General features: G+C 48.1%; 1 protein-coding gene across 1 annotated transcript in view; it reads left to right on the forward strand.

Moving 5' to 3' along the window:
• The window catches only part of GOT1 (glutamic-oxaloacetic transaminase 1), a 153,147-nt gene that overhangs the window by 118,886 nt on the left and 11,426 nt on the right, over window positions 1–22,835 (forward strand). Inside the window, exon 6 of the mRNA XM_078643557.1 lies at window positions 21,893–22,043. Coding sequence (XP_078499683.1) covers window positions 21,893–22,043 — 151 coding nt within the window. The remainder of the gene's footprint in view (window positions 1–21,892; window positions 22,044–22,835) is intronic.

Below are 22,835 nucleotides of genomic sequence, written 5' to 3' on the forward strand. Positions count from 1 at the left end.
TTACGGTTTCCTGGCCTACTTAAGGAAATTCATGTGAATTCATGAAAAACGTAAATCTGCATTAATATAAGGACATATATCCTGGGTGCACTTTAGTGACTTTCTTTAACATTTGAGCCCCTAATTCAATCTGAGGTAACCAAGACTTTTTGTTTTTATTTAAATGCTTTCTCATCCTATCTATCGGCTGGCTTCATTGTGTGTGACACCATTCTGCTCTTTTACAAAGTAGTTTTGTTCAGTACCAGGAATTTCTATGGCAATGAGGCCTTTATGAGACCAAATACTGGCTGTCTAGTAAGAACGTGCTGGCGAACAGCACCACACCTACCTGATAATCCCCAGGTAGAGAAAGGAGCATAGTGCAGGCCAAGTGAGTAACCAGAAAATTGAAATACCCACCACTTTGACCCAAAGCTCTTATGCCACCAAGCAAGTGAAAAGAGTCACTGGAGTCCTCTCTAGAATTGCTCGGTCTCTTCCATCTAAGCATCCATCCATTCATCCTTTCACCCACTGATATATAGCATTTCATCTTTACATGGTCATCCGTTCATTCTTTCATCCATTAGCCTTTCACCAATATGTTCGTCCATCTGTTGATTTGTCAGTCCATCCGCTCATCAATATCCAAACCCACCCATCCATCTCCAAACCTAACCATTTCAGCCATCTGTCCATCCTTTCGCTCATCCATACAGTCACCCTTTCCCTCCATCCATCTATCCATCCATCCTTTCACTTATCCATCCTTTCACTCATCCATCCACCCAACCTTCTACCAATCCATCAATCCATCCTTCCACTCATCCATTTATCCTTTACACTCATCCATCCTTTCGCTCCCTAATCCATACACCCTGTAACCCATCCATCCATTCAGCTTTTCCTTCATTATAACATCCTTTGTCCATCTACTATCCCCGTCACTCAACCATCCCTGTCACTCATTCATCCATGCATTTAGCCAGCAACACTTACACATCCTTTCACCCACACATTCATCCATCCTTTCACTCACACCCACCCTTTCACATTAATTATGAGCCTTTGTCTGTCGAGCTGCAGACAGAAGAGGCCCATCAAGAGCTCCACCTCTACAGTAGCTGCTAAAGTGGGGTGTTCACGAAGCCCCTGTTCATACCTATCCTTCCATCTCCAAACCTATCTATCAAACTCATCCATCCCGCCTTCCTTTCACTCATCCATCCATCCATCCTTTCACCCCACACATCCTCCTTTTCGCTCATATTCATCCACCCTTTCACTCATCCCTCCATCCATCCTTTTGCTCATACATCCATCCTCCTTTTCACTCGTATATCCTTCCACCCTTTCACTTCCTCCATTTATGCTTTAGCTCATCCATCCACCCTTTTACCCCATCCATCTTCCATTTCGCTCATATATCCATCCACCCTTTCACTAATCCCTCCATCCACCCTTTCACTAATCCCTCCATCCACCTTTACACTCAACTATCCACCCATCCATCCACCCTTCCACACAGCTAGCCACCTACCCACCCACCCAGCCAGCCACCTACCCAGCCATCCATCCATTCGTCTACTCTATCTCTCACCCATTAATCCCCCTTTCATTCAGCCATCCATCCTGTCACTCATCCATCCACTTTCACCCCATCCATCCACTTTCACCCCATCCATCCACTCAGCCATCCATCCTTTCACCTTTGCCCATCCATTCTTTCACCCATCCTTCCTTACATCCATCATTTCACTCATTCATCCATGCACCTATCCATCCAACCTTTCACTCATTCATACATGCATCTACCCGTCCACCCTTTCACTTCTTCATCCATGCATCTATACATCCACCCTCTCACTTATTCTTCCATGCATTCTATCCATCCACCCTTTCACTCATTCATCCATGCATCTATTCATCCACCCTATCACTCATCCACCCGCCCCTTTCAAATTCATTATGGGCCTTTGTGTGCAGACCTGCAAACTGAAGAGGCCCATCAAGAACTCCACAGCTGCTGTAGTTGCTATGGCAGTGTGTTCAAAATGCCCCTGGTGTATGCACAAAGTGAGATGAGAGGCCTAGTGCAAGGACAGAAATGGGGGTGGCCTTAGGACTGCATGAAAGCCTCATGGAGAAACTTATGAGCTTTAATGTAAGCCCTGAATGACTGAGAAAACGAGAGGCCAAGGGGAGCAGGTCCGGGCTGTCAGAGAGGCCGGTTTTAGCAGGTTTAGGCACCGGGTGAAACAAAGTGTACAGGAAAGGCAAAGTGGAAAGAAGGGGGGGCACGAGGTGCATGAGAAGGGAAAGCACTGCTCTTGGGGCCGTATGAGGTTCAAGAGTGGAGCAGAGATTAAAACGCAGGGGTCATAGAGTTCAAGTCAGAGCAAGGGGCCAAGAGGCAGATAAGGCAGCCTCTTACATGACAGTGCTGCGAGTGTTCTGGAGCTGCAGAAGCACGATGTTTGTCTAATGCTCAAAGAAAATAAAAGGAACAGGGGCGGGCCTGGGGGGCACACAAGCTTATGGAGCTGGCTGCAACTTTGAGCTCTGCTTTATCTCTGTTGTTCTGCTCTGGGGAAATTAAAGTGCGGGCCCCAGCACCATTAAACTGTCTACTTGTCCTTTGGACAAAATGCTAATTAAAACCTCTTGCCCTCCTAAGAAATCTAGATGTCTCGGGCGTCGGGAGATAGGAATTCCCCACCCCTGCTGTTTGACGTATGACCCGCAGACACAACGTTTGTCAGTGATCGGAGGGCTTGGGTCTCCAGTCATGCTGTGCCGTTTGACCCTTGCCGGTCACTCAGTTTACTGTTGTGCACCCGGCATGTGCGGCGGCAGTGATGTCGACAGTAGGAACAACCAGTTGTATGCGATGTGGACTGTGGCTCGGGGGTGCCCGAGCTTGGTTGAATGGTACCAGCATCACACCGAGCGTGTTCCGCAGGTGAGGCATGCGCTGGCTCTGTTGTACCAGCAGCCAGGGTAAAGTGCGAGGCGTTTGAGTCCCTGGAAGGATTCTTCAGTTACCAGAGCATGTCAAAATGCCAATCTGTGGATTAGCACTGCCGATTTCTTTTTTTTTTTTCTTCTTTTTCTGGCAACTATTCATTATAGATCTGCCATATCTTTTTTTGCAGAAAGTTGCTTAATAACTTCACCACATGATTTGTAAAGCGGTATTTAGCTGTTGTGTTAACTCGTGTCAAGCATTAAACACAGAACAGTAGCTAAAAGTTGGGTTTTAATTATGATTTAGAATTTTGGATTTTCTTCTTGACCATCAGGAGTGTGTGATCCTGGGCTTTCCCCCCTGTCCCTCACATCTCTTACATGAAACATTTGGTGCACTTTCAAGCTGTTTAAAGGCCGCTGTGAAGCATTTTATGCACACATCGTCTTTACATTGGCTGGCTATAAAACATATGAATGTATTGTGTGTATGGGATTTGTGCCGCTCACATTTCCTCTAATTGTTTTGTGTTTGTGAGTTCGCTCTTCCTGGGTCCTGGCGTACCCTAGACAAATGTCGCATTTGTTCTGCCCATTCCCATGACCCGGCCATTCAGCGGCAGGCAGCCAGCATACTGTAAATTATCCGGCACACAATGGCAGCCGCCATGACCGAGCTCTTTGAACAATCTTCTCGCGCGATGGCTGCGAGTTAAGTGTTGAAAAATTCCTTTTCGTGTGAGGACAGTTTCTTGATGAGGGAGACACACTGGGCACCGCCGTCACCCCCCCCACACACACACACACACACAAGTGAAAGAATGAATGTGTATGAATTAATTTCTATGGTTGGCTGGATTGAAGCAAAGCCAACACTAAACAAAAGACACAACTGCTAGTGTTCACCATTAATATGGTGCACACAACAACCTGACATGTCACTAGGAACTTAAATATTAGGTTAAATTATAACTGAATGCATTGGTACTCCTGTTAACAACTGAGAAGATGAAAAGCTGAGTTAAGTCCGGCAAGAAGTTGAAGCTGTTGTGCACAAGTTTTTAACAGCTCTTCACAGCAGATATTCGGTGCACTTGGGGCCTTTTTGGACGTTTTTTTTCTCGCATTTTCGGCTTTGCTTGCTGTTACGCTACACCCCCTTACTCTCCCACCCAGACCTCTTATGGGTGCTTCTGTTCATGTGTAGCGGTCTAGCACACAGCGCTAGCTAGATCTGTTCCAGCTGTCCAGTGAGAACACTGACTTGGCAGCCAGTAGCATACTCATGACCGTCACTATAAGGATCCTTTCTTGACTGAAATTCCTATCCTTGGTGTGCAACACCATGACAAGTAAATCCACAGCTCTGTAGAAGGTGATGTGCAAATACCCTCAGGCCCAGTAGCATGGTGAGCGAAAGCTTGATGGTACTTTCAGTGGTGCCATCCCCTTTCCTTTCTGGTGCTTAGCGTTACACATATGGTCTGGCACCCCAAAGGTCCTGGAATTTGTGAATTGGAAATCTCCAGTAAAATGACATGGATTTTATGATTGATTTTATGACCTATCCCTCAATTGCACTCAAAACTTTTAACCACATCTCCTCCAGGTGTCGATAGGGACTCCCCAGATACTCCTCGTACAACAAAAACAAAATTCTGTCTATATTTTACAATCCATTAGTCTATCCACAACTTCATTCATCCAGTATTTTTACATCGACTCCTCCACCAACCTTTCCATCCAACCATGTATATCCACACACTCTCCTATCCATCCAGACTCACGCATCAAGTCCAAACCACCATCCACTCACACACCACCCTATCCACCCATGCACTCTTCCATCCGTTCATCACATCCGCCCCACCCACCAAATCATCCAACATTTCCACCCATTTGCCCATCCTCCCTTGAATCCCTCCCTACCCACCATCAATTCACCCAAGTATCCACCCCAAAGCATTTATCCACCCATCAATCTTCAATATAACCAATCCCCACCCTACAAAAGCATCCTTGTCTTCCTCTACCCTTCCATTCCTCTGTGTCTCCTCCTCGTTCCCGCCTTTCCCCCTCGCGTTTCTTCTCAGTGTATCTCTGGTTGCCTCGCTCTCTCGCCTCCCTGTCTGTCTGTCAGTCAGTTGCATTTTACCCTCCTCTCCGTCTGCTTCTCTTCCCCTCATTTTTTCCCTCCGTGCCCCCTTCTAGCTGCCTCTGCCCTCCCTGCACTCCCCTCGTACGGCATTAATACAAGTTTAGTTTTCAATTAGCCCTCTTTACTGCTGTGATTAGGCGCCCAGCGCTGACAAAGATGATCTCATTGGTGGAGTGGACAATCAATAGAAAGCTAATACTTCACGCGCAGCAGAGTAGTGAGTTGTACTGCGCAGTTTCCGTCTTGCGCGTCTCTAACTGACTCTCTGCCCCAAAATGTCTTTTAATTCACCCTTTATTGCCCACCTCTCGTTCCTTCCTGGTCCCGCCTCCTGAGTCCTATCTTCCTCAACCTGCCTGTTCCTTCCCCAGACCCTTCTATTTCCTCTCTCTCCCCATGCTCTCCTCATGCTTTATATTAATTCCCTTCCCACCAGTGGGGCTCTCCTGTAGAGAAGTTCCTATATTCCCAATAGGCTCTGCGCATCGGAATAATATATCCTTTAGAATTGACATAGGACTTGGGTCGACTAGGTCTCTATCGAATATATTAGACTTAATTGTGAGTGCCAGCTAGCTCAGAGGTCACTAGAAACTTTCTCGAATAAACAAGAAGGGATTAGCTTCTGGCAACCGCATAAACATGACAACTTTGGTTCCCAAGTATAAACGTATCTTCAGAGTCGTGGAAACAATAGCTAGACATTTTACTCAGTCAATCGTGCATGCTTCGTTTCATCAGAGTTGCAGAGAAATAGAGAGACAGGCGTTTTCAATAAAAGGTTTATTGAACAGTCTTCTTTCTCATGCAGAGGAAATGAACTGCTACAATCGTAATACAGGCTTTAAAGTATAATGCGTACAGCGAGAAGAGTATTATAAAATAATACTGTAAAAGCATTGTATGGTTTCTAAGCCATAAGAATACATACATAAATAACAATGGCTAAAAGTACTTCTAAAATACGCCTATCCCAATGTACCTAACCTAAGTCTAGTACGAGGGAAGAAGTAAGTTTGGTGTAGCATAGGTTTAGTTTCTTTGCCAAGAATCTATCCAAGATGTATCTTCGGGTCTAATCAGCTCCATACCTTAGTGTAGAATAGAGGAGGTCTGGTATCTCTGTCTCGGACTTGATTTCCCAACACCCTGCAAGGGGAGCTTGGAAACACTGGAGCTGGATTCTCAGCGAGAGAAAGGACAGCTTCTCGATCAGTGTGTCAGCTGGAGGGTCGGCTTTCTTCGGCACTTGCTGTAGCAAGCTGCGTCTGGCAAGTAGATAGTCGAACTGCTCCAAACCACTGTGTGTTTGCTAGGGCCGGTGAAGGCATATTTATACCTTGAAGGTGCCTGGTTTGACGTAAGATTGGGCATAATAACGTCCGCAAAGAACCCCAAGGGAATGGCAGTTCTTTGAAAACTTCATGAGTTCTTTGACAAATCAATATTCAGGCAAGGGGATGTCCCTGACTGCTTAAGCCGATTTTCCAAGAAATTGTTGTGACTTTTTAGTACGGGTGGAAGTAGTCATGCCTGTATTTGAACTGCATGGGCTATGTCTAAATATGGGTATGATTTCTATGCCTATTATAGGGCAATGTGAATTGTACTTATATAAGGGCATGAATCGGGAAAATTTCACTTGGGTCCCAAAACGCCATACAACACCCCCCCATACTCCTTACCTCTCATTCACACATCTCTTCCGCCCCCCCCCTCCTTCCCGTCAGTGGCATCCTGTCCCCTCCTAACCACATATCCGTCCCTTCACCTCTCTTTTGCCTTAGCCCGCTCCCTGCCCTCAGTAAAATCCGCTCTTCCTCCTAATGACAACTTCTTCCCTCCTACTCTTCGTCTCTCTCTGTCTTCATCCCGCCCCTTCCCTCCAGTTACTCCTCTCTCCCTCTGTCACATCTTCCCTCCCAGACCAGTCTGCCTCTCTCCCTCCTGATCTCGCGCCCCTTCACTCCCTGTCTCAGTGCAATACGATAAAAAACAAGCATTGGCATAGCCAATAGATCTCGGTATTGGGGCCGTTTAAGTATTTAGTTACGACATTAACTGTTGTATGGTTAAACACTTATAAGGTCCTAAAGGCGAGACCTATTGGCTATGCCAATGCTTGGTTTTCTTTGGCTGGGAAAGCTGAGGGAAGCCAGTTATTTGGCCCTTAATGGGATCAGCTCATGTTTCTTTCACATGTTAAAAGCAAAACGAGAGGAAGCAAACTCACGCTTTGCTAAATGACATGGGTTGAGCCCATTTAAAGGGACCTTCCCTGCCTTACACCCAGGTGCCTTCCGAGTGATAAAAATAACTGATTCGCAGATGTATATACACATCTTCTTCTGTTTTCTCGAATTCTCTCAAAGTAAAAGGTCAGAAAGAACCTGTCCGACATGCCCTAAATTTATTAGCACTTTAAATGAACCACTTCATTTTGTGGTGTTAGTTCTTTTTACTTTTTCGCTCTATTTTTTGTGCAGTCGATCTACATTCTCTTTCAAAAGAAGTACTTAAACAGCCCATTTCCTTCGCACTTATCCTAGCATTGTTGATTTTGCATAGACACTCTCAACAGATGATTTCACAGGTTGGCGAATTCATCATCACTGCCCACGCACAAGAATATAAAAACATTATTCTACTTCCTTTGGCCACTCCCCCCACTTTTTCCCACCAAAATGTGATGAGTGACCTTATTTGAAACACAGAAACGTGATTATCGGGTACGCAATGCACTAGTCTGTATTAATGATGGCTATTTAGAGTAGCTTATATGGGTATTGCATGCTTGGTTTACTGTTCTCTTTTTTTCATTTCTGAGGAGAACATTTTGTTTCTCCCCTACTCACACGTAGTGAACAGTCGTGACAGAATCTGAGCCAGGGGAGTGTCCTATCAAGCGCAGAAAATGGATCCATCTATCATTTATCCCGACGAATGCCACCAACCCACTAGGGCGCAAGTATGACTGAAGCATGTAGACCTGTATTTTATGTATGATGTCAGGGACGCCTCATATATCCTTTGACACATCAGTTCTCCGTTTTTTTTTATCTTTCTCCTATCCATGTTTCATTAAAACATCGTTTTGTGGTTAGGAGCTCATTTTTGATCATATATTTTTTTTGTTGACACAGACCCCATAGTCTTTCCAATCAGGGAGACTGCCTCCTGGTGGAGAAAATAAGACCCGATGATGCTATCATTCATCAGTACGTCAATGGCGATCAGAAACATCCATTTGATTAAACATAGCTGATGAGGGTCCCAAAGAAATTTTTGAGATCATCTTCTGTATTTTGGTATACCCTTTGGCAGCAGAGTGGGAAATTGACATTCCTTGCTTCTCTCTCCCTCCATTTGATATTTATAGATATCATAGTTTTCCGCCAAATCAGTTGCCCCAGTTAAGAGATGGTTAGCTCATTTAATTGCCTTCCAGCATAAACCCTTTCTGGTCTGGATGGATCACAACCTTCATCGCTTTTTCAAGCTTGTTTGTTATGAGGCCTTACAAAATCTTTATCTTTATAAACACAGTTCAAAAGGGAGATCGATCTAGAAGAGTCTGGGTTTATATGTTCTTTCTTGGGATTCAAGACCATGGCCGCCGTTGCTTGATGCCATGATGGGGAATTCCGCCTTCCTTTAGTTATATTTATTATTAATGAGAGCTTTCCATACTGGGATCCGGGATGTTATCATTTTCTTATAAATCTCTACTCAAACCCCATCTGGTCCTGCTGCTTTTGCATTCTATAATCTTCCCACTTGCTCTAATATCTCAACTTCTGCGATTTCCATTTCTAATACTAGAGTCTTTTGTTGTTCAAACATCAGTAGGTTCTTCTCTGCTAACCACTTACTGATACCTATTAATTCTGGTTCTATGTCCTCTGAATATAAGAGTCAGGTGGTTTAGCATCACTTGTACCGTATGTTGGGATTAGACCATTTACCTCTTTTGTGGGTCAATCAGATGACTGATAAAATTCCTAGTTTGTTCCGATTTAGTTTTCAGGCCAGTAGTGTCCCTCTATTCTCTTCTTTCTCAAAATGCTGTAGCTTGCTTGCTTTTCACTTCTCCTGAATCTGCCTAATCTAAATTTAGCTTGTAGCTCCTCCAAATCAGATCTCAGGCGGAGGGTACTTTGTTATGTTATGTGATGTTATGTTATGTTATGTTAACAGAGCTTATATAGCGCTCAGCTGCCCCAGCGAAGGGGCGTCCCGGCGCTTACAGCTACAAGGTAAGGAACGCATAGAAGCCACAGACAAAGGGGGACGCCTGAATACCAAAGGTTAGGCTAATGGAAAGAGGAAGGTCTTGATGGCTTTTCTAAAGGTGAGTAGACAGTCCATACCTCGGATCTGCTCCGGCAGAGAGTTCCATAGCCTGGCTACCAGATAACGGAAGGAACGCCCTCCCGCCCGGCTGCGCTTTACCCGAGGGACGGTGACCAACTGCCGGTCCGCCGACCGTAACCTGCGAATAGGAACATACAGAGTGAGCAGATTGCTCAGTAGGCTGGGACGGGCGGACTTCACAATTTTAAACTAAAGGCAGAGTGCTTAAAATTGGATCCTACTCTCCATTGGGAGCCATTGCAGCTTCCGGATAGTGTCAGCAGCGGAGCAGAAGCGTGGGAGACCTCCAAGCGCTCTAGCTGCAGCATTTTGGACGCGTTGTAACCGGCATATTTCGGCCTTGTTAGCCCCAAGTAAAAGAGAGCTGGCATAGTCAAGCCGGGAGAGAATAGTAGCCTGTACAATCAGCTGACGAGTGGTGGGGTCAAAAAATTTGAGGAGGGGCTTAAGCCCCCGCAGCAGGCCGAGACATGTGCCGGCAACTTTCCTAGTGTGGTCCCGGAAACTAAGGGAAGCGTCCATCCAGACCCCAAGATTTTTGACCAAAGTGTTTGGGGTAGGGAAAGTGCCCAGAACAGTAGGCCTCCACTGCTCGTTCTAGAGATCAGCATTCTTTCCCACCCTTTGGGGGGCAGCTATTGAGGATTCTTGGAGCTCTTTCTTTCCTGGTGATTTCACCCTGCAGTTTGTCATATTCTACATTGCACATACTGTTTCGTTCATGTGAAATCTTTGTAATGGCCCCTCTGATATATGCTTAATACAAATCCCATACCATGTTACTGCTAGCCGAGCAAGAATTAATATAACATTCTTAAGTTTTTTCTATTAGACAAATTATATGGTTCTTATTATGTTCGTTTTTTCTAGGGTCCACCTGTTCTCACTCCATGGAGCAGGACATTCTAGGGTTATTGCAACTACTGAATGGTCTAATAATGTCACTGGCTCATGGGTATTAGCTTTGACTATGCCTGCAATTCATTATTACCCAACGAATAATCATTGCGAGAATGGTGCCCATATTTTTTGCTGTAGAAGCTGAAACCCTTCTAGGTTCCCACCTTCATGACAAATATCGAGCAATCCTAGATCTTGCATCATATTTCTCTGCTGCCTTCTCGATTTTGGGGTATATGTTTAGATGGTCTTGGAAGTTATATCTGTATCTAAAATTACAATGAAATCTCCTCCAAAGGTAATTCAGTCCGGAAATTTTAGCAGATTGCATTCTAATGTAGTAAAATATGAAGGGTCATCACAGTTTGGATCATAGTATCCTGCACATATCCATTTCAACCATCTGTTTCTAAGACGGCCATGAGCTATCCGTTTTATTATTCTATTAGCCTAGTATCTAAATTCTTCTTGATAATGATAGCTACATCTTTTGTACCACCAGTCTGATCTGAACTAACAATAGCCTGTATCCACCAGCATTTTTTTTTAAACAAGTCCTACACTCACCCTGTCTAAGTGGGTTTCCTGAACAATAATAACTTGTGATTTAAACCCAGTAAAAACTCTACTACCAAGTTGTGCCATTCACATCCCACGTGATCACCTCAAGCTGTCTACCCATACCACCTAAAGGCCAGTCCTCCCTCCATCCCTGTCTACCAGAAAAATTTGGTGGTACTCCATACACACTGGTGAGACATATTGATACCCCCTTTTCTCCCTCTGGTGATATTGGATGCCAGTGTGTGATTTGAGTATTTTTTCTTTTTTCCTTCAATGCTCCCTTCCCACTCGTGCCCTACCTGAGTAAACCTCCCTACCTTGAAAGGTTTCATATTTTCGCCTTATTGGGATCTCCGGGGAAGGATGTGCTTTGTACACATTTAACCATTTTATGGTGCCTCGTGATTAGGGCTCCCGGTATTATGATATTTATTTTTTGGACATTTGCGTCTGTATTTATCCATATTTTATTTGGGTTTTGTGAAAAAAAAAAAGCTGAAACTGGTATATTTTCACATTTATTTACCAATAAATATGCAGTCATGCTTGAATGCCTGTCAGATTTCAGTGATCTTCACACCCGCAGAAGATAAATCAATGCACTTATATGAACATTTTGTCGCTCCAAGGTTGTCCACCTTTGAGTAGCACACTAGCAGCAGCTTGATTTATGTATAGGTGAGGACGGGGATCCGCTTGTAGATGCCGCTCCGTAATGGATCTGCCCGACGCGTTTCGAAACTCCATATGCTTCTCTTCAGGGGCTTTAACGGAAGCAGTGTGCGCAACCGCTAACCCACTTCTCCATTTTCCATATGACACACCCACCAATGGGAGGCTCAAATGAGACTGTGTATTATGGGAAGTGTGGTGCGGAATGCACATAATCAAGCCCTGTATTGACCCCGCAAGTGGGCCCGTCCTTGATCCCATGTACGGCTGCTGTTTAACTTCCTTGACCCCCAAGGATGACTGGGTGGTGCATACTCCGCGGCTGGACGGCCGCGCTAAATTGTCGCTCCAAGGTTGTCCACCTTTGAGTAGCACACGAGCAGCAGCTTGATTTATGTATAGGTGAGGACGGGGATCCGCTTGTAGATGCCGCTCTGTAATGGATCTGCCCGACGCGTTTCGAAGCTCCATATGCTTCTCTTCAGGGGCTTTAACGGAAGCGGTGTGCGCAACCGCTAACCCACTTCTCCATTTTCCATATGACACACCCACCAATGGGAGGCTCAAATGAGACTGTGTATTATGGGAAGTGTGGTGCGGCAAGCACATGGACCCCGCACCACACTTCCCATAATACAGTCTCATTTGAGCCTGCCATTGGTGGGTGTGTCATATGGAAAATGGAGAAGTGGGTTAGCGGTTGTGCACACCGCTTCCGTTAAAGCCCCTGAAAAGAAGCATATGGAGCTTCGAAACGCGTCGGGCAGATCCATTATGGAGCGGCATCTACAAGCGGATCCCCGTCCTCACCTACACATAAATCAAGCTGCTGCTCGTGTGCTACTCAAAGGTGAACAACCTTGGAGCAACAATTTATATGCGGCCATCCAGCCGCGGAGTATGCACCACCCCGTCATCCCTTGGGGGTCACGGAAGTGAAACAGCAGCCGTACACTGGATAGAGGACGGGCCCACTTGCGGGGTCCATACAGGACTTGATTGTGTGCATTCCGCACCACACTTCCCATAATACACAGTCTCATTTGAGCCTCCCATTGGTGGGTGTGTCATATGGAAAATGGAGAAGTGGGTTAGTGGTTGTGCACACCGCTTCCGTTAAAGCCCCTGAAGAGAAGCATATGGAGCTTCGAAACGCGTCGGGCAGATCCATTACGGAGCGGCATCTACAAGAGGATCCCCGTCCTCACCTACACATAAATCAAGCTGCTGCTCGTGTGCTACTCAAAGGTGGACCACCTTGGGGCGACAATTTATACGCGGCCGTCCAGGCGCGGAGTATGCACCACCCCGTCATCCCTTGGGGGTCACGGAAGTGAAACAGCCGCCGTACACGGGATCGAGGACGGGCCCACTTGCGGGGTCCATACAGGACTTGATTGTGTGCATTCCGCACCACACTTCCCATAATACACAGTCTCATTTGAGCCTCCCATTGGTGGGTGTGTCATATGGAAAATGGAGAAGTGGGTTAGTGGTTGTGCACACCGCTTCCGTTAAAGCCGCTGAAGAGAAGCATATGGAGCTTCGAAACGCGTCAGGCAGATCCATTACGGAGCGGCATCTACAAGCGGATCCCCGTCCTCACCTACACATAAATCAAGCTGCTGCTCGTGTGCTACTCAAAGGTGGACAACCTTGGAGTGACAACTTATATGAACATATGCACATTTCTGTTTCTACCTTGTTCATATCTACAGCTGTAAAAAGCCTCTTTACTAGAATTCCTTTATTTTTTAACCCCCTTACATATAAATCCACGCAGCTATTGGCCTGGCAGTCATGGCAGACAGAATTTAGAATTACTCAAAAAGAAACCCAATTTCCGTTTTTATCCACATTTAAAAATAAATACAGATAAGAAAATACATGTTTACTGTCTGTGTTTATCTGTAAAAATCTGTAAAAACGGAAAAAAGGGAGCCTTACTCATGATTTTACAAAACAAAAACTAGAACTTAATAAAATACCTTTTTCAACCTACTCCAGAACCATAACCTAAACAGAGTATTACTGCATGCATATTTGCTGTTAATTAATACAGACTTGACTAGGCATTGGGGAAAAAATGGCTGTTGGCTGATTCTGCTATGGTACCCACCAGGTGGAATACTTTGATCTTAGCTGCTGGTGTCAGCAAGTTAGACATTATTTGATGGCTAGTTTCCCATGCATAATTTTGTTTGACTGAAGATTGTGCCCACCTCACTTTTTTTGTGCTACTTTTCTCTGGGTTCGACGTGTGGATTGCTTCTCAATGCTCTCTGGGCTTGGGCAGCTTACTCGTGGGGGTTGATTTCAGTGACGCAGGTCCTCCGGGGAATCTAGGCAGAGTCAGCACATGTTAGGTGGATTTCTCAGCAGAGGGCTAGTGAGTAAGGCGATCGCATTTAGCCCCCCGAATGACGGATGCTTTAGGAGTACAACCTCCCATTCGGGTACTACTTAACCTGCGGGGCATGAACTATCTAAACTCAACTTTACAGTAGTTTCCATGGCTGTTTATAATTGGGGGTGGAAATGTATGGTGGGTGGGTAGGCAGGCAGATAATTGGATGTCTAAAGTAAATGTAAATGTACAGGAATTTATATAGCGCAAATCACCAAGCGGTTTCTAAGCGCTTGCTTAGGGAACCCGTCCTGGTATTCCCCTGTGAGATAACCCCGGCAAGGTATCCGCAAGGTGAAAGCCAGGCATCCCGCCGCGAGGGGCCGTTGTGGAGATTAAGCAAGCTATTGCCCAGAGTCGCAGAGTGTGAACCCGTGAATCGAGTAGGCACTGGATCGAGAATTGTCGAGTCCATGGACATTTTAGGACTCAAGACCCCGCCGAGCCGGGAATTGAACCCTGGTCCCGGGCTGACCTCTGCTTCCAGGTCTGCCTCCTCTAACCAGTGAGCCACACTTCTCCAGTTGTTACAGCAGCAGTAAGGAATATATATCAAGTTGAGGTCTGCTCTTTAAAGAAGAGTGGAAGGGGGTGTGAATCATAAAGATACTGTTGCACAAAAACCACACTTAGCTAAGAAACTCCCCTATATCCCATCACGAAATTCTACTAAGCCTTAAAATACTTGAGACCTGTGAGACCATGTGAGAATATCCTCATTAAAAAGCCAACACCCACCTTAAACTCTTACTTTAAGCTTATAAACATGGACAATACAGTGTGTTGGAAATGGAGGCGGAGCGGATGGAGAAAAAGCAAGGTTGGATGGAGGGAGAGCGAATGTAATTCTAAATAGCGAGCACCCCATGCAGAACCCCTCCTTCACAGGTCCTTAACGGAGGCATATACATCCCCCAAATAAAAGGTTGGATTGGAATGAGGTGGGGGGTTTGGAGTGGGGTGGGGTGGATTGTATTGAGGTGGGGTGGATTGGAGTAGGAGCAGGGTGGATTGGATTGGAGTAGGAGCAGGGTGGATTGGATTGGAGTAGGAGCAGGGTGGATTGGATTGGAGTAAGAGCAGGGTGGATTGGATTGGAGTGGGGGGCGTGGTGGATTGGAGTGGGGGGCGTGGTGGATTGGAGTGGGGGGCGTGGTGGATTGGAGTGGGGGCGTGGTGGATTGGAGTGGGGGGCGTGGTGGATTGGAGTGGGGGGCGTGGTGGATTGGAGTGGGGGGCGTGGTGGATTGTGGTGGATTGGAGTGGGGGGCGTGGTGGATTGGAGTGGGGGCGTGGTGGATTGGAGTGGGGGCGTGGGGATTGGAGTGGGGGGCGTGGTGGATTGGAGTGGGGGGCGTGGTGGATTGGAGTGGGGGGCGTGGTGGATTGGAGTGGGGGGCGTGGTGGATTGGAGTGGGGGCGTGGTGGATTGGAGTGGGGGCGTGGTGGATTGGAGTGGGGGCGTGGTGGATTGGAGTGGGGGCGTGGTGGATTGGAGTGGGGGCGTGGTGGATTGGAGTGGGGGCGTGGTGGATTGGAGTGGGGGCGTGGTGGATTGGAGTGGGGGGCCTGTTGGATTGGAGTGGGGGGCCTGTTGGATTGGAGTGGGGGGCCTGTTGGATTGGAGTGGGGGGCCTGTTGGATTGGAGTGGGGGGCCTGTTGGATTGGAGTGGGGGGGGCCTGTTGGATTGGAGTGGGGGGGCCTGTTGGATTGGAGTGGGGGGGGCCTGTTGGATTGGAGTGGGGGGGGCCTGTTGGATTGGAGTGGGGGGCCTGTTGGATTGGAGTGGGGGGGCCTGTTGGATTGGAGTGGGGGGGCCTGTTGGATTGGAGTGGGGGGGCCTGTTGGATTGGAGTGGGGGGGCCTGTTGGATTGGAGTGGGGGGGCCTGTTGGGTTGGAGTGGGGGGGCCTGTTGGGTTGGAGTGGGGGGAGCGTGTTGGATTGGATTGGGGGAGCGTGTTGGATTGGATTGGGGGGGCGTGTTGGATTGGATTGGGGGGGCGTGTTGGATTGGATTGGGGGCGTGTTGGATTGGATTGGGGCGGGTGGATTGGATTGATTTGGATTGGGGCGGATTGGATTGGATTGATTTGGATTGGGGCGGATTGGATTGGATAATAATAATAATAATAATAATAATATAAAAGCTTGTAGAGCGCTCAGTAACGCCATCACGGCGTGTCCCCGCGCTAAAGCCATCAGTGAGCAGCATGACATGAGGTCCTTAGCTCTAAGCCGTGTATAGATGAGTTTTAAGTAGGGATCTGAACCGTGATTCACTGTTCTCCAGTCTCAGTACAAGGGGAAGTTTATTCCATTGTTGAGCTGCATGTAGCGCAAAGGAACGCCCGCCTAATCTGGCCTTCCTTATCCTGGGGACTATCAGCAGTCCGGCACCCTCCGAACGGAGAGTCCTGGTCGGTTCATAGCGATTGACTAAATCCTTCAGGTAATCGGGCGACCTGTCCCAGACAATTCGGTGACAGAAGAGGAGGCACTTAAACAGCACACGTTTCTTCACAGGCAAGGATTGATTTGGATTGGGGCGGATTGGATTGGATTGATTTGGATTGGGGCGGATTGGATTGGATTGGATTGGGGCGGGCGGATTGGATTGGGGCGGGGCGGGGCGGATTGGATTGGATTGGGGCGGGGCGGATTGGATTGGGGCGGGGCGGGGCGGGGCGGATTGGATTGGATTGGGGCGGGGCGGATTGGATTGGATTAGATTGGGGGCGGATTGGATTGGATTAGGGGGGTGGATTGGATTGGATTGGATTAGGGGGGTGGATTGGATTGGTTTGGGGTGGATTGGATTGGATTGGTTTGGGGTGGATTGGATTGGGGGCAGGGTGGATTGGATTGGATTGAGGGCGGATTGGATTGGATTGGGGCGGGGTGGATTGGATTGGATTGGGGCGGGTGGATTGGATTGGATTGTGGGGGTGGATTGGATTGTGGGGGTGGATTGGATGGGGCGGATTGGATTGGGGGCAGATTGGATTGGGGGCGGATTGGATTTGGGGCGGATTGGATTGGGGGCGGATTGGATTTGGGGCGGATTGGATTGGGGGCGGATTGGATTGGGGGCGGATTGGATTTGGGGTGGATTGGGTGCGGGGTGGATTGAATTGGGTACGGGGTGGATTGAATTGGGTACGGGGTGGATTGGATTTGGTACGGATTGGATTGGATTGGGTGCGGGTGGATTGGATTGGGTTGAGTGCGGGGTAGATTGGGTTGAGTGCGGGGTAGATTGGGTTGAGTGCGGGGTAGATTGGGTTGAGTGCGGGGTGGATTGGAGGCGGATTGGATTGGAGGCGGATTGGATTGGAGGCGGATTGGATTGGAGGCGGATTGGATTGGAGGCGGCTTGGATTGGAGGCGGCTTGGATTGGAGGCGGCTTGGATTGGAGGCGGCTTGGATTGGAGGCGGCTTGGATTGGAGGCGGCTTGGATTGGAGGCGGCTTGGATTGGAGGCGGATTGGATTGGGGGCGGATTGGATTGGGGGCGGATTGTATTTGGGGCGGATTGGAAGCGGATTGGATTGGATGTGGGGCGGATTGGATTGGAGTGGGGGAGGGATGGGGAGGATTGGAGTGGGGGAGGGATGGGGAGGATTGGAGGGGTTGGGGAGGATTGGAGTGGGGGAGGGATGGGGAGGATTGGAGTGGGGGAGGGATGGGGAGGATTGGAGTGGGGGAGGGATGGGTGGGATTGGATTGGGGAGAGGAGGGGTGGATTGGATTGGGGAGAGGAGGGGTGGATTGGATTGGAGTTTGGGAAAATTGGATTGGAGTGGGGGAGGGGTGGATTGGATTGGAGTGGGGGAGGATTGGATTGGAGTGGGGGAGGGGTGGATTGGGTTGGAGTGGGGGAGGGGTGGATTAGATTGGAGTGGGGGAGGGGTGGATTGGATTGGGGGAGGGGTGGATTGGATTGGGGAGGGGTGGATTGGATTGGAGTGGGAAGGGGTGGATTGGATTGGAGTGGGGGAGGATTGGATTGGAGTGGTGGATTGGATTGGCGTGGGGGAGGGGTGGATTGGATTGGCGTGGGGAGGGGTGGATTGGATTGGCGTGGGGGAGGGGTGGATTGGATTGGCGTGGGGGAGGGGTGGATTGGAGGAGGGGTGGATTGGATTGGCGTGGGGGAGGGGTGGATTGGATTGGCGTGGGGGGAGGGGTGGATTGGATGGGGGAAGGATTGGATTGGGGGAGGGAAGGATTGGATTGGCGTGGGGGAGGGGTGGATTGGAGGAGGGGTGGATTGGATTGGCGTGGGGGAGGGGTGGATTGGATTGGCGTGGGGGGAGGGTGGATTGGATGGGGGAAGGATTGGATTGGATGGGGGAAGGATTGGATTGGGGGAGGGAAGGATTGGATTGGGGGAGGGGTGGATTGGATTGGGGGAGGGGTGGATTGGATTGGGGGAGGGGTGGATTGGATTGGGGAGGGGTGGATTGGATTGGGGAGGGGTGGATTGGATTGGCGTGGGGGAGGGGTGGATTGGATTGGCGTGGGGGAGGGGTGGATTGGATTGGAGTGGGGGAGGGTTGGATTGGATTGGAGTGGGGGAGGATTGGATTGGAGTGGGGGAGGGTTGGATTGGATTGGAGTGGGGGAGGATTGGATTGGATTGGAGTGGGGGAGGGTTGGATTGGATTGGAGTGGGGGAGGGTTGGATTGGATTGGAGTGGGGGAGGGTTGGATTGGATTGGAGTGGGGGAGGGTTGGATTGGATTGGATTGGAGTGAGTGAGGGAGGGTTGGATTGGATTGGATTGGAGTGAGTGAGGGAGGGTTGGATTGGAGTGGGGGAGGGTTGGATTGGATTGGAGTGGGGGAGGGTTGGATTGGATTGGAGTGGGGGAGGGTTGGATTGGATTGGAGTGGGGGAGGGCTAGATTGGAGTGGGGGAGGGCTAGATTGGAGTGGGGGAGGGCTAGATTGGAGTGGGGGAGGGCTAGATTGGAGTGGGGGAGGGCTAGATTGGAGTGGGGGAGGGCTGGATTGGAGTGGGAGTTGGGTGGAGTGGGAGTGGGGAAGGGGTGGATTGGAGTGGGAGGAGTGGATTGGATTGAATTGGCGTGGGGGAGGGGTGGATTGGATTGGATTGGCGTGGGGGAGGGGTGGATTGGATTGGCGTGGGGGAGGGGTCGATTGAATTGGCGTGGAGGAGGGGTCGATTGGATTGGCGTGGGGGAGGGGTGGATTGGATTGGCGTGGGGGAGGGGTGGATTGGAGTGGGGGAGGGGTGGATTGGATTGGGGGAGGGGTGGATTGGATTGGGGGAGGGGTGGATTAGATTGGAGGAGGGGTGGATTGGATTGGCGTGGGAGAGGGGTGGATTGGAGTGGGGAGTGGGGGAGGGCTGAATTGGAGTGGGGGTGGAGTGGGAGTGGGAGTGGGGGAGGGGTGGAGTGGGAGTGGGGGAGGGGTGGAGTGGGAGTGGGGGAGGGGTGGATTGGAGTGCAGGAGGGGTGGATTGGAGTGGGGCAGGGGTTGATTGGACGTGGAGTAGGGCAGGGCGGAGTGGGGCAGGGCAGAGTGTAGTGGAGCGGAGCAGGGCGGAGTGGAGTGGAGTGGGGCAGAGTGGAGCAGGGCAGAGTGCAGTGGAGTAGGGGCAGGGCGGAGCGGAGTCGGGGCGGAGCGGAGTAGGTGCGGGGCGGAGCGGAGTGGGGGCGGAATGGAAGTAGAGTGGAGTGGAGGCGGATGGATTGGATTGGAGTGCGGGCGGATTGGAGTGGGGCAGTTTATTTTGAATTGGGGAGGTTTGTTTGGGAGTGGGGTCGGGCAGATTGTTTGGGACTGGGGCAGATTGGAGCAGGCAGATTGTTAGGGATTGTAGAGGGGCAAATTGTTTGGGATTGGAGTGGCCCAGATTGTTTAGGATTGGAGCGGATTGGAGTAGGGCAGATAGTTTGGGATTGGAGTAGGGCAGATAGTTTGGGATTGGAGCAGGGCAGATTGTTTGGCATTGGAGCAGGGCAGATTGTTTGGGAGTGGGGCGGACTGGATTGGGGTGACTGGTTTGGATTGGTCTGGGGTGTATTGGATTGAGTGGGGTGGATTGGTGGGCGGTGGGGTGGATTGGGGTGTACTGCACGATTATTTGTTAAAGCATAATTTCAGACATTACACATAAAAAAGAAACAATATCACTTTGCAATGACCTAATCCTCATCTCTGAGAACAGCTCCCACAATCAGTAACAAAAGAAAACATGAGAGCCAAGTGAGAAAAGAAAGTTAAATGTATAAAATAAACCTTTGCAGTTCTTTGTCCTGTTGGGCACTTTTTTCCCAGTTACATGCCTTCTGTTTGCAGGGCACTTAAAAAAAATATATATATATACATATATATATATATATATAACCTTTCCTCACAGCGGGCATGATGCACTGTCATATGGGCCCTCGTGTTAAATACTCCCGGAGGCATGGTTAATGCGGTGTGGGGACTGGAGGGGGCCTTTGTTCGAACATTTATCAGGACAGTGGCAGTGTCCTTTCATCCCCAGTGCCCTCCAGCTACATCGTGTTGTCACCCTATCCAGCTTCGCCGGGACCAGAAAAGATGCATTCTGGGACTTGTGGTCTACTGTTACCCGGTGGACCAGCTTCACAAGGGTGCACCTATCCACTTGGAGCTAAGGTGTAGGGGTGTAACCAATCAGCTGAGAGCAGGACTATTTTAAACAGGGATGGGACACGCCTCCTGAAACACTCACCTGGCACTCAAGAAGGCAATCTCGCCGAAATGCATTTGCCTTGTGTTTTAATAAAGCTGCTATATATATATATATATATATATATATATATATATATATATATACACACACACCTCAATCACTTCTGAAGCAGCGGATGGGCACTGATTAAGTTCAGTCCATCAGTGCTTGGCCCCTGCTCCACAGAGAGAAACAGAAATTAGGTTAGGCTTGCCTTGATGAATTACGAGGCTTTAAAGAAGAGTGCCACGCAAGCTAACAAATAGTAAGAAAGGAGCGGGCTTCAAGCCCCTTTCTGTATACTAGCGTCTTGCAAACGAGACGCTTGTGCTAGCGCAGGCTCAACCCCCAAGATATTCAAGACGTAAGAATTAAAGCCTGGCTGTGAAAAGTGGTATCTGGGAGGAGGTAAGGTTTCAAAGTTAAGTGCTTGTAATGTTTGGGTGAAGAACGTAGATTGATTAAAGGGAACATATAGGCGTCTTGTTCTTTCCAGAAAAAAACAAGCAAAGTCTATTTATTAGGCAGCACATTGGTGACGTAGGAGCGGAATATGGGCAGGGGATTCACAGATCATGAGTGTGGCCTGATTTAGATCTTGGCAGATGAGAATATTCCGCCCATCCTATTACAAACACATTATATCTAAGTGTACTTGTAATAAAGTGGATGGGATATCCGTGACGTTTATGCCTGTCCGCCAACCTCTATATAAGGCCCTAAATATGTTATGTTAAAATTAAATCCTTGTCGAGAAATATTGAATGGAAGTTTGGGTACTCTGTGTGAGTTTTTATAATGGTGTACAAAAGAATTAATGTTCTCCTTTAAAGTTCAAATCATATCGGAAAACGGTCACGTTTTTCTCTTAGAGTCCAGACTGGGCTTCACTATGTAAAGTTTCTTTGTTTCCAGTGTGTAATCAGCACAATGGGAAATCTCTGATTGGCAAAGTCTTTATAACCCATCTCAGTGCAGTGAAACAGGTTCATGTGCAACCCTTACTCTAAACTTGCCACCTACAAATAAATGTGTATTATTCGCTATTATACAACTATAGATGATATTGTTATTTAAGATTCGTTTATGTAACCACGTTGTTCCCTCTTCTTCCTCCTTCTCCCACATACAGCGGAAATACCTTTTTCCATTCTTTGATTCGGCCTATCAAGGCTTTGCCTCAGGGAGCCTGGATAAGGATGCCTGGGCAGTGCGTTACTTCGTCTCGCAGGGATTTGAGCTGTTCTGCGCGCAATCCTTCTCCAAGAATTTTGGATTATACAGTGAGTGTCACAATGTTGGGGTCTTGGGATGACCATCCGCTTTAAATTACTGTATTAGCAATACATTGGTTTTATGTCAGGATTCTATTTGTAAAACCTGTTCATTTCACCTTATTCATACCCTATATTTTGCAAATACCGTGCTTCCTTAAAGTGCAATTGCCCCATTTAAGTTTCTCCTATTCGAAGAATTTGGACACTCCTCACTCCAGAGACAAGTAAATGTTGCACAAATGAAAACAAAAATGTCTCGTCTGGATAAAGTAGGATTCCTTCTTCGGTAGATTTACCTATAGTGAACACGAGACTCATACTTCAGCAGGAGGCTGCTGCTACATTGTCATGCTCTGTTACTCATTTGAGGCACAGTAATGCATACATACTGTGTGTTCATAGCCGTAATACCTGGTAAGGCACTTTCGAGGGCCACTTTTCCCAGTGGATTGAATTCTTCTTTCCATAGCTTTAGCAACAGGATTAAGTAGTATGAAAAAAATGACTATGTAACTAACTCGAATACTCCTAGGTAGTAGATGTATTGACTTTTTTTCACCTACCCTCTCTCCCTGGGTCAAGCACTACCCTGATAGAACTCCCACACACTTAATATTTAGAACTGAAAAGTGAGTGTCACTTAATATACGAATGCAAGTAGCATTCCCCATCTGCATGCTTTTTCTAACTGCTGATGTGTGTGCATGATTGATAAAGGAACGAAGACCTCAATTAGAAAGCTTGCTTTCTGAAGGATACTTCTAACTGCAGATTCCTCATCTTGTAAACACCCCAGGC

This window comes from Lissotriton helveticus, chromosome 5_1 (assembly GCF_964261635.1).
Source record: "Lissotriton helveticus chromosome 5_1, aLisHel1.1, whole genome shotgun sequence".
Taxonomy (NCBI): domain Eukaryota; kingdom Metazoa; phylum Chordata; class Amphibia; order Caudata; family Salamandridae; genus Lissotriton; species Lissotriton helveticus.